Below are 16,784 nucleotides of genomic sequence, written 5' to 3' on the forward strand. Positions count from 1 at the left end.
CCACTGACTGAGCACAGCAGGGTACCTGTGCGTGCCCATAGCCATGCTCACAAAATCATATCAATGACCAGAGTCAGTTACACCTGCCAGGACAGTGACTCCTGTTCTTGGCATGAGGGACCTGAAGTGCTAGGCAGCAGAAGTTCAATGGGATTTTGCCATGTCTCTGGTTTTGTTCTCCATTTAGGAGTCAATACCTCTCAACATGCAGAGTCCAGAGGTGTGCAGACCTGAACACACACTCCCCAAGTGACTCATTGGGAGTGATGATACATGGGGCCACTACTACTTCCAACATCTGTTTTCTGGACCCATGAATTCTATAAAATGTAGCTACACCACATGATGATGGTCATTGATTTGGATATACTGCATCCTGTGAATTATGTAGTCAGAATGTCCTGTGTATTCAAATGCCTGCAGTAAATATCATCATCCTCTTTGAAATTAAATCATGTTCCCGTATCTTCTATTCATTTTTTTTAAAACTAACCATACTCCATACTCTTTTTAGGCTATGTTTTACCTCTGTCCTCCCTTTCCCTTACAAATTTTATAGGTGATATGTATTTGCCACCTATGTTGCTTCAATGCTCACTCTTCAACTCATTCTACATGGATTGTTACTGCCCCTGCTTCTCTATTTAGAGGTAGTAAATGAGACCCCCGCCCCAATTTTGACAAGAGCTTCCATGTCACCAGCAAATGTCAAGGGATATTTTTCAGTCCTCGTTTGGTTAGCCCTTTCAACAGAACCAAAACTATTAACCACTCTTCTTTTCTTCAGAAAGGACCTCTTTGCCTCCATGACATCGTAGACCCTAAGTGATCAGTGATCCTTGAAATATCCAAAGATTCTTCGAGAAAAGAACATTACAGAAAGTTGGTTCCTGGCCTCAGTTCCTGTAGAAATTAAACATTCCTTAGGGGACACCCTGTCACATTTAACTCAAATCAAACAAAGGAGAATTTTTCTTTGGAGAAAATACTTTCTTTTTCTCCACTGTTGCCTGCACAGACACAACATTGGCTGAAGATTTTCCATTCTCTTGTCTTTGTACCCCAAGGGAGCTGAGTTGTTTGGAAAGAAGAAAGTCACTAGGACAATTTATTTAATGAGGAGCTTTGAGAATTCAACACTTGAGATGTTAATAACTTGTCCCTGTTGCCTTTTTCCTATACTTCTCTGATTCTTGCCTGGGTGAAAACATGAACGGGCTTCCCAGGGGCAGACCTCAGAGAGCAGAAAGCTTCAGTGAGGGTCGTAGTATCCAGTGAGGGCTGGTGGAGTAAAAAGGAAAAGAGGAGAGAAAGTGAGTACTGGAATTTACCTCTACAGTAATGTGACTGGGACAGTCCCATCTTTATTTAGTCTACAACAGCGCAGTCTCTGTACTTCGGAGATACTTTAGTTTCTACTGGAACCACTCTTTTTCTAGCACTTGTTCTCTTTCTTCTTTCTCTTCCGGAATCTAGAGCCTCTCTCCAATAAGAGTTGGTTTCTGGAGAGTCTCTACCTCTTCTCTACTCTTTCCCATAATAGTAGGCTCCTGTTGGATTTCCTGTGTCCAATCATTTATTCACTAACTACTCACTGGAGATCCATCATGCACGAGGTATTGTCTACTTAATTCCTAATGTGATTGGCTTTTTCTATTACATTCTCTAACTATTTTGCAGCAGATTTGACTCACTGATAGCACTTAGTAGTTCTGTATTTGTTGTTGTTGTTTCACCTTAGTGCTCACAATATTCACTACAAATTATGTAGTTGTTTCTGATGTTCGGTACTCAGACCAATTTCCTTTTCTCATCTTACCAATCTCTTTAAATGTTCAGGAGAATACTGAATGATTGAAGTTCGAGTAGACCGCCTTGCTCTGTTCATGAATCTAACACAAATATTTTAGTGTTTTAATGTAGAATATCCTGTTTGCTGAGGTTATAAAACAATCACTCCCTAATAGTTTAAGAAATTTTCTTTAGTTTCTTCTTTTAGCAAGGGGCTCTGTCTGGGTGCTAACCACAGTAATGGCTGTTACATTTTCTCAAATGCATTTTCTACTCTGATTATCTTTGTGATTTCTCTTCACTGACCTATTTTCATGATGCATTATGTTAACTAACATCACAGGATTAAACCAGCTTCCCATTCCTATAATACGTATTACTTATTCATGATGTATTATTCTCTTAAAATAGATGTGAATGCATTTTATTTATCATTCAATTTCGTGTCTATAATCAGGAATACACGAGCTTGAAGATTTCTTTTTTGTGTCCTAGTTGATGCATTGAGTCTCAATCTTTATACATCTACCATTTGCGTGTGTTGAGCACCTGCTATGTGTCAGGCACCATGTAAGTCCTTGGAAAGACAATGGTGAACAAAAACACTCAGGTCCTCTGACCCACAAATGAACATAAAATTACCAACATGAAAGGCACATCAAGGAAAAGTACAGGATGCTGGACTTGTGGGCTCACCCACTCTGTCCTCCTCACCCTCCCTCTCTGTTCTCCATCTCACTGGCCTCTCAAATCCTTTCCATTCCCGAGCTCACTGACCCACAGGTTAACCATGAATTCTGTTCTCTCAGCCCAAAATGCTTGGCCTTTCCTTATTTCCCCTGGTTAACAGTTACCCATCCTTCCTCTCACAGCTCAAATATTCATATTTCAAAGAAGGCTTTTCCACCCACCTCCCCAGACTAAATTGGCCATCAATGATTTTTTTCTCTCTTAATTAATTAGGATTCTCTAGGCATTAATAACACTGGCATTTTTTCTATCACAGAGAATGTAAACATTTATTATCAAATCTAAAATTTGCCTTTCACTTTTTAGGATGACTTGATTTATAGAAGCTTTGAATAATTTTTTTATCAAATCTATCAATCATTTGTTTTTGATGTTAATTGCACTGATTTTTAATACAGCGCATCCTCACTTCTGAGCATGTACACATGAGCACACACTCTCCCACATGCTTTGTATGTTATTTTAAACGTTTTGTGATTTTGTTCCCTTCCCTTATCTATGTAGTCCACATGCTTTTCCCTCTTCTGGGCGAATCCACCTGGCAGGCAGTCTCTGAAAGAGAAAGCTATAGGGAATCTTCATTAATTAGTGCTGTGTGGTCAAAAGAGGTAACAGACCTGTTGTGTTTATAATGATCAGAATTCCATCCTTGATGACTGCCCTAGTTTAAGGAAAATCTGAAATGATACCCATGCAAGACAGATTTATTGTGATGTTAAGAAGAGAAGCTGAGGGGCCGGCCCCGTGGCTTAGTGGTTAAGTGCACGCCCTCCGCTGCTGGCAGCCCAGGTTCGGATCCCGGGCGCGCACCGAAGCACCGCTTCTCCAGCCATGCTGAGGCCACGTCCCACATACAGCAACTAGAAGGCTGTGCAACTGTGACATACCACTATCTACTGGGGCTTTGGGGGAAAAATAAATAAATAAAACCATAAAAAAAAATACTTAAAAAAAAAAGAAGAAAAGCTGACATTTATCAAATGTTTACTGTATGTCACAGGAATCACAATAAAAATTGCATGCATCATCTCATTTAATTTACTCATCAGTCATAGAATGTAGAGAATATTTACTAGCCCCATTGTAGAGGTGAGGTATCTGTAGCCAAGAGAGATTAAATAACTTCCTCAAGGTCACACAGATAGTAAGTTGGAGGAGCTAAATTCTATTGTAGGAAGTCTGACTCAAGATCCCATTTTCTAAATCACAGCTCTATTTTGTACTTTGGGAGAGTTATATATCAAAAATGATTGTCATAAAAGGAACAGATTAGGGGCCAGCCCAGTGGTGCAAGCGGTTAAGTGCACATGCTCCACTGCGGCGGCCCGGGGTTCGCCAGTTCTGATCCCGGGGGCTCACCGACGCACCGCTTGTCAAGCCGTGCTGTGGTGGCATCCCACATAAAGTAGAGGAGGATGGGCATGGATGTTAGCCCAGGGCCAGTCTTCCTCAGCAAAAAAAAAAAAAAAGAGGAAGATTGGCAGATGTTAGCTCAGGGCTGATCTTCCTCACACACACAAAAAAGGAACAGATTAATATTGATAACAATAGCTGTCACTTATTGAGATCCTACTGTGCACAAAGGCATTTCTAAACCTCACAAAGAAGGTAATAGCAGTAACCACATTTTTTAAAGAACAAAAAATAAGACACATGAGAGTTAATTGCGACATCAATAGGAAGCATTGTCACAGAATTAAGGTTGTTTGAGTTGAAAACCCATGTCTTAATCATTATTGCAGAGTTATTAGAATGAAGGAAGTATGGAGATTACCAAAGGAAAGACCTTCAATGCCTTGTTTATTTTAGAAGAGTCATATCAAGGAAGAAATTGGTTTATGTCCATAGATTTGAATAAGAGAATGAGAACCAGTGAGTAGGAGTTAAAAAGAGAGAATGATTTCTGCTAAATTACAGAATGTCTGAATGATTACACACACTTAAAATGTAAGTGGGCTACCACTTGGCTGAGTGAATAACTTACTTTGGAAAGACTCAACTGAGGGCAAAGTTTGTCCACCTAAAGGTGGAATTAAGAGGTGCTGACTGGCTCAGTTGTCAGTTGGCTATTCACTGAACATTGCATTTGCCTCCTTTTTCTGAAGACACACCAGCTATATGGAATCAGGAAACCACACGGAAATATCAGAATTCCTCCTCCTGGGTCTCTCAGAGGATCCTGAACTGCAGCCCCTGCTCTTTGGACTGTTCCTGTCCATGTACCTGGTCACTGTGGTTGGGAACCTACTCATCATCCTGGCCATCAGCTCTGACTCCCACCTCCACACCCCCATGTATTTCTTCCTCTCCAACCTGTCTTTTGTAGACATCTGCTTCATCTCCACCACTGTCCTGAAGATGCTAGTGAACATCCAGACACAGAACAAACATATCTCCTACAGAGAATGTCTCACTCAGATGTATTTTTTTATGGTTTTTGGTGGAATGGATAATTGTCTCCTGACTGTGATGGCCTATGACCGGTTTGTGGCCATCTGTCACCCGCTGTGCTACATGGTCATCATGAACCCACGCTTCTGTGGCCTCTTGGTTCTGATATCTTGGGTCATTATTTTCTGTATCTCCCTCCTTCACATTCTACTGATGGTGCAGCTGACCTTCTGTATAGGCACTGAAATCCCACATTTCTTCTGTGAACTGGCTCAGGTTCTCAAGGTGGCCTGCTCTGACCCCTTCATCAATGACATCTCCTTGTATGTGGCCACTGCACTGCTGTGCGTGTTTCCTCTGACTGGGATACTCTTTTCCTACTCTCAAATTGTCTCCTCCTTAATGAGGATGGCCTCCACTGAGGGCAGGTATAAAGCATTTTCCACTTGTGGGTCTCACCTCTCTGTGGTCTCCTTGTTCTATGGGACAAGCATGGTGGTCTACCTCAGTTCTGCTGTGACCCGTTCTTCCCAGAGAAGCTCGATCGCCTCAGTGATGTACACCATAGTCACCCCTATGCTGAACCCCTTCATCTACAGCCTGAGGAACAAGGATGTGAAGAGGGCCCTGGGAAGGCTCCTCAGACAAGCAACCTCTTGCCTGTGATCATCACTGGCCTCAGAACTAGTTGGACATTGTGGGCCCCAAAGGCAAATGTTGCAAACTTAAATCTGGTTATTTTTCTCCCCTAAAACAAATACTTGATTTCTTCAATTCCGAGAGCACCTATGACTTCAATTTTATTTGTAGGATGTGTTAATTTCTCCCCAACAATTCTCCTCAGTAATCTGTTTTTGACTTTTCTTGCTTATGTGCTGTCCATTGAAGTTGCATGTTTCGTCAGCTTTTTTGCCACAATTCTTTATATTTCTAACTTCAGATTTAAAGTATTTATCATGTCAAGTGCTGACGTGGTTTCCCCCAAGATTATCCTCTGAAACGTTGAAGTTCTTCACCTTCATTTGGTTGTGGGCTTATTTTTCCAGAACAAATGGAATGAAAATTACACAGTCATCACAACAACTGCTTACCACATCAGGTCTGTTCTTGTTTCTTCACAACTATGACTTTATTTCACCTCGAAAACATTCCTGTGAGATATTTTCCCCACTTCACCCCACTTTTCAAAAGAAGAGACTGAGATTGAATTGTACTCTAATCTGGCTTGCTGACATTGACTTTGCTATCCTACTTTTCATAAGAACAGTGCTGTGATTTTCAACTTCAAAGTAGGAATATAGATTTAAGAGCTGGTTTGTTCAGATGATTCATAGTAATAACCCACCTGGAATAACTCTGAGATGTTGCTTCATTCTTTGTGATCCTACCTTCCCTCCTTCATTCTCTTCCTTCCTTTATTTGACCTTTTTTCCCCCAACATTGCAATATTGAGATACACTGCTAAGATACTAAAACATGTAGTAATGAATACAGTAGAATTAGAGTTGTTTTCTCACATGGTTTAATTTTTTTCTGGGAATCTCCGGACCTGCCATCAGGAATCATAGTTACACACATGTAGAAAGTGTTGAGAACTTAGCTCAACTTTATGGAAGAATGGTGATAGAATTGAGTTTACAGGGAAAGATAGAGAAGTAGATGCTGTGAAAATTCCTCCCACATTCTCTGGGATCCTCTCACCATCTCCGTTGAATGACTGCCAATGGCAAGCAGCAGCTGGAACCTACTTTTCCCAATATGTGGTGGCAGAAGTGACAAGAAATTACACCACATCAGACACAGCACTTGAGGGAGACATGGGGGTATGCCATCCCCTTCACCCTTTAGCTGGGATAATTTTGAGGTTTGGAATTTGTATCATTCTCCAGAATTTCCCCTCAGGATGAAAACTCTGCTCACTTCCTGTGATAGCTGACTTAATGCAAGCTTTATTGGATGTATTTTCTTCCCTGCGTCCACTTCTCCTCTCTCCCATCCATTCACTGCTCCTTCTGGGGAAGTGATTGTACATGAATCCTTGGCTCAGCATCTGCTTCTGTGGGAACCAAAACCAACACAGGTAATAAAGACTTGATGTCTCAAGACAATATCATGAAAAGATTTAGGGCTTTGAGATAAAAAAGAAAGTAATTATTGGAGACATAGTAAGAACTGAAAAACTACTCAAAAATTATAATTTGTTAAAGATGAAAGACTTATTTGATATGGCTTCACATCACTTTGATTCCATTAAGTTTGACCCAAAGTGCATTTATCTACTGTGAACAAGTTGAGGAGAGGACTAGACAGGTACAAATGATTGCAATACAGAGGGGTGAGCATAATAAAATTGGAATGTAATAGATCCAGTGGAAAACAAATGTTAAAGCTTTCAACTCACCTTGAGTAATTCCAGGAAAATCTCTTTAGACATTTATCTTGTATCATTTTCATTGAGGTATAATTTACATACATGAGATTCACCCATGATAATGTAATTCGATGATTTTAGTAAATTTATAGAGTTATGCATTAATTTTCCCAGTTATCCACATTAGGGGATATAGTTGACAAGCATAGAGGTATATATTATCAGAGGAAGCATTTGATAGGTTATGTAATTTTTCAAGTAATTTTAGAAGGGCATTCACCTGCTTTTTAATGTGCTTTAGCAGAGATGACACATTGGAAGATTCATCAGGTACAAAAACACAGCATTCAGTTTGAATGACTGCACATGTACCACCTTGGGATATAGTTAGACTACCTAAGGCCATTCTATTTTAAAGGACAGCCTTCCTCATTAAAGACATTTCAGTATTTAGTAAGGCTATTCCTGCTTGACTAAGGTTAAGGGATTTTGAGTAAATTTAGTCAGGGCTTATGTATGTGATCTGACATCTTTTAGCCCCAAGGAAGGAACAAATATAACGACTAGGTGATCATATCAGTGGAATACTGAATGAGTCTCTCTGGCCTTAAAGAAAGGAAGATTGGCAACATGTGTTAGCTCTGGGTGAATCCTTCCCCGCATCCAAGAGAAACCAAGAGTGCAGTGTGCTAGCCATCTGGGTGGTAGCCAAGGCCAGAGGTTTGTTCCACATAACCATTGAGTTCCATGAGGAGCCACCCAATCATTGCCTGGCCTTTGAGACCAGTCTATTCTCAACAAATCACTTTCTTTCAGTATGATAGTATTCTGGAAACTTTAAAGATTTTATTTATTCATTTTTTTCCCCCCAAAGCCCCAGTAGATAGTTGTATGTCATAGGTTCACATCCTTCTAGTTGCTGTACGTGGGACTCGGCCTCGCGTTGGACGGAGAAGTGGTGCCTCGGGGCACGCCCGGGATCCGAACCCGGGCTGCCAGCATCAGAGTGCGCGCACTTAACCGCTAAGCCACGGAGCCGGCCCATGGAAACTTTAAATGGAACTCTTGTAAAGTGGTTATATGGTTTAAGCATGACAAAGGTTTAAATGAGGAGATATAATGTTGGGAATACAGGCCTGGTCTGAAGTCTTGGGATAGCCCTCTACAACAGACACCATCTTCTTCTCATGCTGGCTTGGAGATATTTGTCTTGGTCAGTTGAAGTTGGGTATCAGAAATAGGAACTGAAACCCAGACAGTTAGAGAAGACTTTGGAATGAGAAAGTGAATCCATGAGTCTATGCCTTTTGATTTTGCAGTGCATGAATTGGTTAAGGGTACCTGGTATGGTCCTTTCCAATGGGCCTGCAAAGAGTCTTTTATCTGGTGTCTTTTCCAATAAACAAAATCTCCAGGTTATAGTCCATGATGCTTAAGGTCTTCATCTCCTGGGAGCTTGCTGTGAAAAGAATCAGCTACCAATGTTTCCTTTTTTATTTAGTGTCTCAAGGAGACGTTGAAAATAATGTAAGATTTCTGCTTTAAGTAAAGTTGGTTCATACATTCCTTCATCTAATTGTACACACCATCCTGTTATTATTTCAAAACACGACAGCTGATGTTTCCCAAATGGTCCCAAATGGTGCAGATCTAAGATTGAAGAGTATTAGCAGAAGAGCTTTAGGCCATAAGAGATTAAATGTGTCTGAAACCTTTGCCAATTGATTTTTTTTAAATTTTATTTATTTATTTATTTTTTTCCCCCAAAGCCCCAGTGGATAGTTGTATGTCATAGCTGCACATCCTTCTAGTTGCTGTATGTGGGACGCGGCCTCCGCATGGCCGGAGAAGCAGTGCGTCGGTGCGTGCCCGGGACCCAAACCTGGGCAGCCGGTAGCGGAGCGTGCGCACTCAACTGCTAAGACATGGGGCCGGGCCCTGTTCCTATATTTTTTAGCCAAACCATATTGGTCTAAATATTGGTTTTTGGTACAAAAGTTAACATCCAAATTCTAGGAAATGTATCTGATTTGCAAGAAAAGAGGGAAAAAGATGAAGGGCAATAATTAAAGAGAAAATGCCAGATGATACTGTCTCTCCCCTTTTTTTAAGATTTCATTTTTTATTTTTATTTTTTTATTGAGGTATAGTTGACATATAACATTATATTAGTTTCAGGTGTACAACGTAATGAATCATTTTTTGTATATATTGCAAAATGATCGCCACAATAAGTCTAGTTAACATTCATAGACTGTGCTTTTTTAAATGGCTCTCTTTCCTGTCTCTGGCCTTGATCCCATTAAATTTCAGACTGGGGGGTCTTAAAAGAACTCAGACCAACCCTATAAGCTGCTATGTCTCCCCTTATTGTTAAAGGAGACTTAAAAGTATGCTGTGTTCACTGAAACGATCTCTATATATTTAACTGTACTCGCCCACTTCCCCCTTAAATTTACATTTTTCAACCATTCTGGTCTCCCACAAACGTTTGCTTCCTGGTCAGGGGCAGATAACATCCTATGATCCAGCAACAATAGGATGCCCTGCAGGACCCCTGAAACCTCTGTTTTGGGACCACAGGGCAGAGCATACCTCTGATTTCCCTGCTCCAAAAGCTTTGCCAGACTTCTCAGGATATAAAGGCTGGTTAATAAATCCTAATGCCCCCTTGATCCCTTGCAGGAAATGGAAACAATAGCCTCAGCAACCACACCAGGAATGGTGTGGACTACTGCAAGAGGAGATAACAAACTTCATTTAGTGAATGCCGACTATATTAAAAAATGACCAGGGAAGAAATTCTTATGCTTTTTGCAGAGCCCGTAAACTCCACCCAGACAGTCAGCTGACCACACTCCTATGGATATGGAGATAAACACCTTCCATGACCGCCCCACTTTCCTCTGGTAAAGGAATAGCTCTCTGGGAGAGAGACTACAAAAATGACAAAGAACAAACTTATCAAATACAGGTGTTGGCCCTTATGTGGGCTAGCTGTGTTTGTCTGTTTGGACTGGGTGCTTGGGATAATTGAGAGCCTCAGGCTCAATAATTCTGACCCAAGGATTACTACAAGCCTCTGGACAACCAAACATGCTGCCATAACACTTGGATATTTCAAAATCAGAAAGGTATTGAGCCTCTCCCAAATTTCCACAGACCCACATACCACTGCATGTAGCTAAGTTGGCACCTCAGCGAGCACAGCAGAACCTCACCCTAAAACAAAGGGCATGCGCCAAATGGCTGGCCTGAACAGCCTGCATGCAGGCCCACTCACAGGGCCAAGGTAATAAACATGGACACATCTTAGCTGAGGTGACTCTGAATTCACACTTACTGACATGTACCCAGGTTGCCCCAAGAAACCTGGCCTTAATTTGCAGCCGGGCTCCCGTCATGACCTATCTCAGCAAAATTGGATTTCTTTTAAAAACCTTCATGCCACCTCACTTACATTGGCTTTTCAATGTGCTTTCGGTGAACAAGTTATGTGGTCAGGTTCAGGAAGCACACACCAGCAGGCCAGGCCTCTGCCAGATGCATGCTGGATAACCCACAAGATCTCATTGACGTCTGCAGTCCAGTTCTCATGCCCAACAATGCCAGCAGTTTCTCCAGATTACCCAGGGACATTTGAATCTTAGAGATCCTACGGTTAGTAACCCCTAACAACTTGAGTGAACACTGACTTGGGAAGGCTATCATCACCCTAGCCCAAGAGCTCACTGCTGGAGATGACAGCAACTCAGATGTCATCTCCAATGCCACTCCTCCATTCCCTGGGACCACTACAAAGGATCCACGCCACCCACATGAAACTACAACCCTGCGCCCCCTCAGTGACAAACTTTACCGTGGAGCCTCAAATAATGGGACCCAACAGACATGACTGACTTTCCATATATTGCTGCTTACTTGCCTTCTGACCCTGCCCTGCTCAAGAACTCCTGCAAAACCATGAGTTTTGTCCCTCATATCTGTGACTCTATCATAACTTATGCCTAGCTTCTTTGGCTTCAAGATGAAATCCATTGCAACTCTCCTAAAACAAGGGTGCCCATCACTATTACTACACTATCTTGTATAAATGGCTCACTAGAGGAAGTCTCATCCCTCTGTGCACTCCTAAAAAGTACAGGAGACTCTGTTGGCCCCCACCACACACTACCATGAGGCCTCCACTAACACCTACTTTCTCTCTAGCACTACAGGATATGCATCCCAGCACTTCTGTTCCACATCACACCACAAAAGCACTAAACTTATCCCCTCCCACTCCTGCTCTTCCCTACTGCCACAGCAACACCACCAACCTCTATATCCAGGTCGCTGAGATCATGGCTAATGCTTTAAATTCAAGAGACCGTTGGACTTGCCATGATCACTCTCTTTACCAAACCAGTCATACACATCTACCCAGCCAATGTCTGTATCGGCAATGACAAATATTGGACTATCAACCTCACAGCCCATGCCCATCTGTCTCCCACCATGTATTCCTCTCATCCCTGTCAGGATATCATTAACTGCTCACAATATTCCTCCCTCAGGGTAACATTTCAAATTCACACTTGGAGATGGTACCTGGTAGACACAGTCCACTTCTGTGCCACACCATCTACTGTCATGCCCACCTCAACTCTTGAATCATATCACATAATCCATTTACAATCACCCTCCCTTACATATCATTCCAGAAACAGGGCTATCAGATTGCTCTATAGAATTGACACCCCCACTTGACCCCCTCAATGCTCCATCTCTTTTGCAATCCCTTTTCCCACAGGCCAGCTCTCAATCTACTGCTTCCCCATCACTGTAGATTGTTTATTCTCATTGAATTTACCCCTGGGCTTCCAAGACCATCTCCATAGTCACCAGCAAGCCCTATTCATTACATTTAAAGTATGATAATCATTATGCCTATTCAATGGATAATCCTTGGCTTGTAAGGCACTGCTCATTCCAAAGTGGGACTGGCGCAGCAGGGCAAACTTACAGAGGCCAACAAGCAAGTGCTCCAAGCTTTCATCTCTCGAATGACACAAAGACAACCAGCCCTTGGTCTCTTAAATTAAGGTCAAAGCTCATTAGCTAAAATGATCCTTAACTGTTTAGCCCTTGACTTACTGCTGGCTGACCATGGACGTATTTGTAAAATTGTACTAACTTCCTGGTGTATGTCCATTAATAACACAGGCCAAGTGGCCCAGCTAATCAAATATATGAACACTCCTATGACTATTATCAAAGAAGTTTTACGTAATTAAACTTTACAATTGTACTAGCACGTTACTCCATGACCCAGACATCTCTCAGCTTTCCATGGACTTATTTTCATGTTTCCTACCCATCAAATGGGGAGCTTGGCTCTGTGCTCTGCTTCAAGGGGTCATGATGACTATCCTAGAAATAGCCTATGCTAGTCTCACCTTATACAAGCGTCTTCTATGACACAGATCTCAACTTCCCAAGTCTCCTATGTAATCTCAACCAGTACCCCAAATACACATAATTCATATAGTGATCTTAAAGCATCACACGCCAGTTGTATTGATGAATCTTGTAGTTTCTGTAAATCGATGATTTAACATCTACAAAATGGCCACTAGCTTTTCCAAGTAAATCCCAGCTTACCCATTAACATCTGGAGACTTTAGATAGCCTCAAATCAAGTGGTCTAAAAGTCAAATGGGAATTTCCCGGGGGCAACACTTTCAAACATAGGTAGCCAATCCTAAGCCTGCTTAACCTGCCTTGTCCATTTCTTCCTGCGGAAACCACAATAAAAGTGTTTTTCCGTAGTTCTGCTCCCTCTCCCTGCCTCATGGGCACCCCGGTGATTCCCTGAGTGACCTTCTGTGGTGTGTGCTGTGTTCTCTCCAGGAAACAGTGAGTATAACAAAACATAAAACTCTTTCTAGTTTCTCTCTCCGGATGTGCGTCTCACTTCACCATACCTCACCCAAAGTAACATGATTAAAAGAAAGTACTATACATTTTAGATTACCATAGTTTTGAAATTGGGAATTGTGAGTTCTCCAACTTTCTTATTCTGTTTTCAAGATTGTTTTGTCTATTCAGGGACCCTTGTAATTCCATATGAATTTGAAGATTGGCTTTTCCATTTCTGCAAAAAAAAAAAAGGCCTTTAGAATTTTGATTGCATTGAATGTATAGATCGCTTTCGGTAGCCTTGACATGATGATAATATTATCTTCCTATCCATGAGCACATGATGTCTTTCCATTTATTTAGGTCTTCTTTAAATCCTTTCAGCAATATTTTGTCATTTGCAGTGCAAAAAGCTTTCACCTCTTTGGCAAAATTTTTTTCCCTGCTAATTTATCCTTTTGGATGCTATTGGAAATGGAATTGCCTTCCCAATCTCCTTCTCTGGTTGTTCATTGCTGCTGTATGGAAACACAACAAATTTTTGGGTATTGATATTGTATCCTGCAACTTTGCTGAATTCATCATAAGCTGTAGTAACTTCTTGTAGATTCTTTGGGATTTCCTCTGTATAGGATCGTGTCATCTCCAAATAAAGATAGTTGTATTTTTTCCTTCCAATCTGGAAGCCCTTCATTTCTTTTTCTTGTCTAATTGCTCTGGCTAGAATTTCCAGTACAATATTGAACAGCAGTAGTGAATGGTCTTTCACCATTGAGTTTGACATTAGCGGTGGATTTTTCATAAACACCTTTTATCATGTTGAATACCTTCCCTTCTATTTTTAGTTTTCTGAGTTTTTATAATGAAGGAATGTCAGATTTTGTCAAATTCAATTACTGCATCAGAATGATATAGCGGTTTTTCAGCTTTTGTTCTATTGATGTGATGTATTACATTTTTTTTACTTACTTATGTTGAACCCCCATGCATCCCTGAGATAAATCTCACTCAGTTGTGGTGTTTAATCCTTATAAAGCACAGTTGGGTTTTGTTTGCTAGTATTTTAAGAATTTTTGTATTTATAATAATGAAATATATGAGTCTGTAATGTTGTTTTCTTGTGATGGTTTCATCTGGATTTGGTGTCAGTGTAATGCTGGCCTCATAGAGTGAGTTAGGAAGTGTTCTCTCCTACTTTTTGGAAGGGTTTGAAAAAATTAGTGTTGATGTTTCTGTAAATGTGTGGTACAATTCATCATGGAAGCCCTCTGGTCCTCCATGTTTCTTTGTTGGGAGGCTTTAAATTACTGATTCAATTTCTTTACATCTCATAGCTCTGTTGCGTTTTCATTTCTTCTTGAGACAGTTTAGGTCCTGTGTGTGTTACTAGAAATTTATCAATTTAATCTAGGTTATCTAATTCGTTGGCACACAAGTGCTAATAATATTCTCTTATAATCCTTTTCATTTCCCAATGGTCAGTAGTAACAATTTCAGTTACTAGCATCTTCTTTTTCCTTTGACTAAAGGTTGTCAATTTCATTGACCTTTTTAAAGAAACAACTTTTGGTTTCGTTGTTCCATTGTTTTTCTATTCTCCATTTTATTTATATCTCTTGTAATTTTTATTATTTCCTTCCTTCTGTAAGATTTCTGTTTAGTTTGTTCTTCTTTTCTAGTTCCTTAAGGTGGAGTTAAGTTGTTAATTTGATGTCTCTCTTCTTTTTTAATGTAGGTATTTTTATCCACCCAGTGGCAACCATCAACTCTCAGCTTAGCCCAACCGTCAGTGAACTCAGCCCAGGAATTAAGGACACCACTGAGCCAGTGGCTTACCTTTCCATTTAGTTGGTGGAATGGAAGATGAAGTTTCTCCAAAAGTGGTAGCTATCTAAAGGTAAAATCAAAATGTTTCTGGCCAACCTGCTGCATTCTACTCTACCATTTCCATTTGACTAGCAAAGCCTGTTCAAACTCCCCTTGCTGATCACTAGGTTCTATGGAGATGCCAGGCCAGAGTCACAAGACCCCCTTGATTCAAGCATTCAGGTTTAGCAAGAGTTAGTAGCACGTTCATAGCTGCCTTTTTCAAAAAGGAGTGTGGTTGGTGGTTATATCAGGCATATAGTGCTATAGTAGGGTGTAATGGCCTCTGTTCATACTCCAAAAAAGCTTTCTTCTCCTGGGATTCTATTATGTTTCTGTTAGACCACCTGGAATGGACACAATATGTGGCAATTTCAGAAACATCTGACACAGGAGAAGGAATTACAAGCATGCGACACATCCATACCAATTATATACCCAACAGAAACCACAACAGTACAGTGACTGGGCCCATAGGACCCTGCCCACAAGGTCACTTAAGCTTTTTCTTCATAATGCCAAATATGCCCAAACCCTTACAGAAACGTGGAGCAAGGAGTCTGAAATGCATGTGTCATAGGCTAGTGACAGCAACGAAGACAGTTACTGGGAGATTACACTATCCATTGACAGAGAGCAAGAGTAGTGTAGGGTGATTGGACGGGTAACCTGTGGGGAAAGGTGAAGGTGGCACAGGGTCTGTGCTCAAGTGCCACTGTTGCTTCCTCCCTCATGGGCAGTGGATGTATCTCCTAGTACCGACCAAGGCACAGGTGCATCTTTCTTTCTGCTCGACAGTGCCTAGCATGTTGGCTACTCCTGTACCTAAAGCCACTTCTCCCACAAGAATAGGCAGGATGATAATTCAATGCTCATATCCAACAGAACCATAACAGTTTGAGCCCCTTCTTTTCCTGAAGTTTCCAAGCATAGGAGATGTGTGTATATGGCTTGTAGTCCTCCTTAGGGAGAGGGAAAGTGATCAGGAGCATGGAGAAAGAGAAGGGCCTCACAGGAGTGAGCAACGTCTTGCATTCACTTTCTGTTTCAAGTGGCTTCTCACTCACACCTCAACCAAAGACAATTGTTTTCATTTCACCCAAAATACTAAATCAAATAGAAGGTCCTCATTGCTGACACCATTTGTTTAACCTTTGACCTACTCACTCAGCAGCCAGATTGTCTTCTGACTGCAACAGCGGGGCTTAGTGCCACATAATCATACCATCCCCTCCTACACATGCCCAGAGGAAAGAGAACCACCAAGGCACCATAGGAGTGGCTTGTTCCAATCCTACCTCTTGCCACTAAGCCTCATGAATATGTAGGACAAGAGGGGGATCCTTATTCCCCTCTTTTTGCCCACAACTTGGGCAAACCTCTTGCCCAAGGGAGTTCATTACTGCATTCCAGGGAGTCTTACATCTCCAAACCCATTCTGTGGAAGCTTCTCCTTTGTCACAAAGCTGTGTCTCTCTCAGCATGCCATTTTCATTGCCAAAACTCCTGGAGCCATAATTGAATATAGTAAGTTAGCCTGTTCCTATTTCATGGATGCTGGCAAAGGACCTGAGACTGTGGAGTCAGATAGCATGAGATGATTACTCACGGGGCAACAAGCAGTAATTGCATCAGCATGTTTGCATTGGTTCTTTGTCCCAAAGTCCCTCAGGAGTGACACAAATAGCCCACATAGATGTCTGCACATACACTG

The 16,784-nt window shown here is 41.4% G+C and overlaps 1 protein-coding gene across 1 annotated transcript; it reads left to right on the forward strand.

Moving 5' to 3' along the window:
• Nucleotides 1-3,887: 3,887 nt before the first annotated feature.
• On the forward strand, nt 3,888-6,919 carry LOC101404786 (olfactory receptor 7D4-like). The gene has a single exon (XM_087425527.1). It carries the CDS (start codon nt 4,660-4,662, stop codon nt 5,596-5,598), a length of 939 nt encoding a protein of 312 aa, XP_087281653.1. The 5' UTR covers nt 3,888-4,659; the 3' UTR covers nt 5,599-6,919.
• The last annotated feature ends 9,865 nt before the right edge of the window (nt 6,920-16,784 follow it).

Source organism: Ceratotherium simum, chromosome 39 (genome assembly GCF_057802395.1).
Source record: "Ceratotherium simum simum isolate JZ-2026a chromosome 39, ASM5780239v1, whole genome shotgun sequence".
NCBI classification, from domain to species: Eukaryota; Metazoa; Chordata; class Mammalia; order Perissodactyla; family Rhinocerotidae; genus Ceratotherium; species Ceratotherium simum.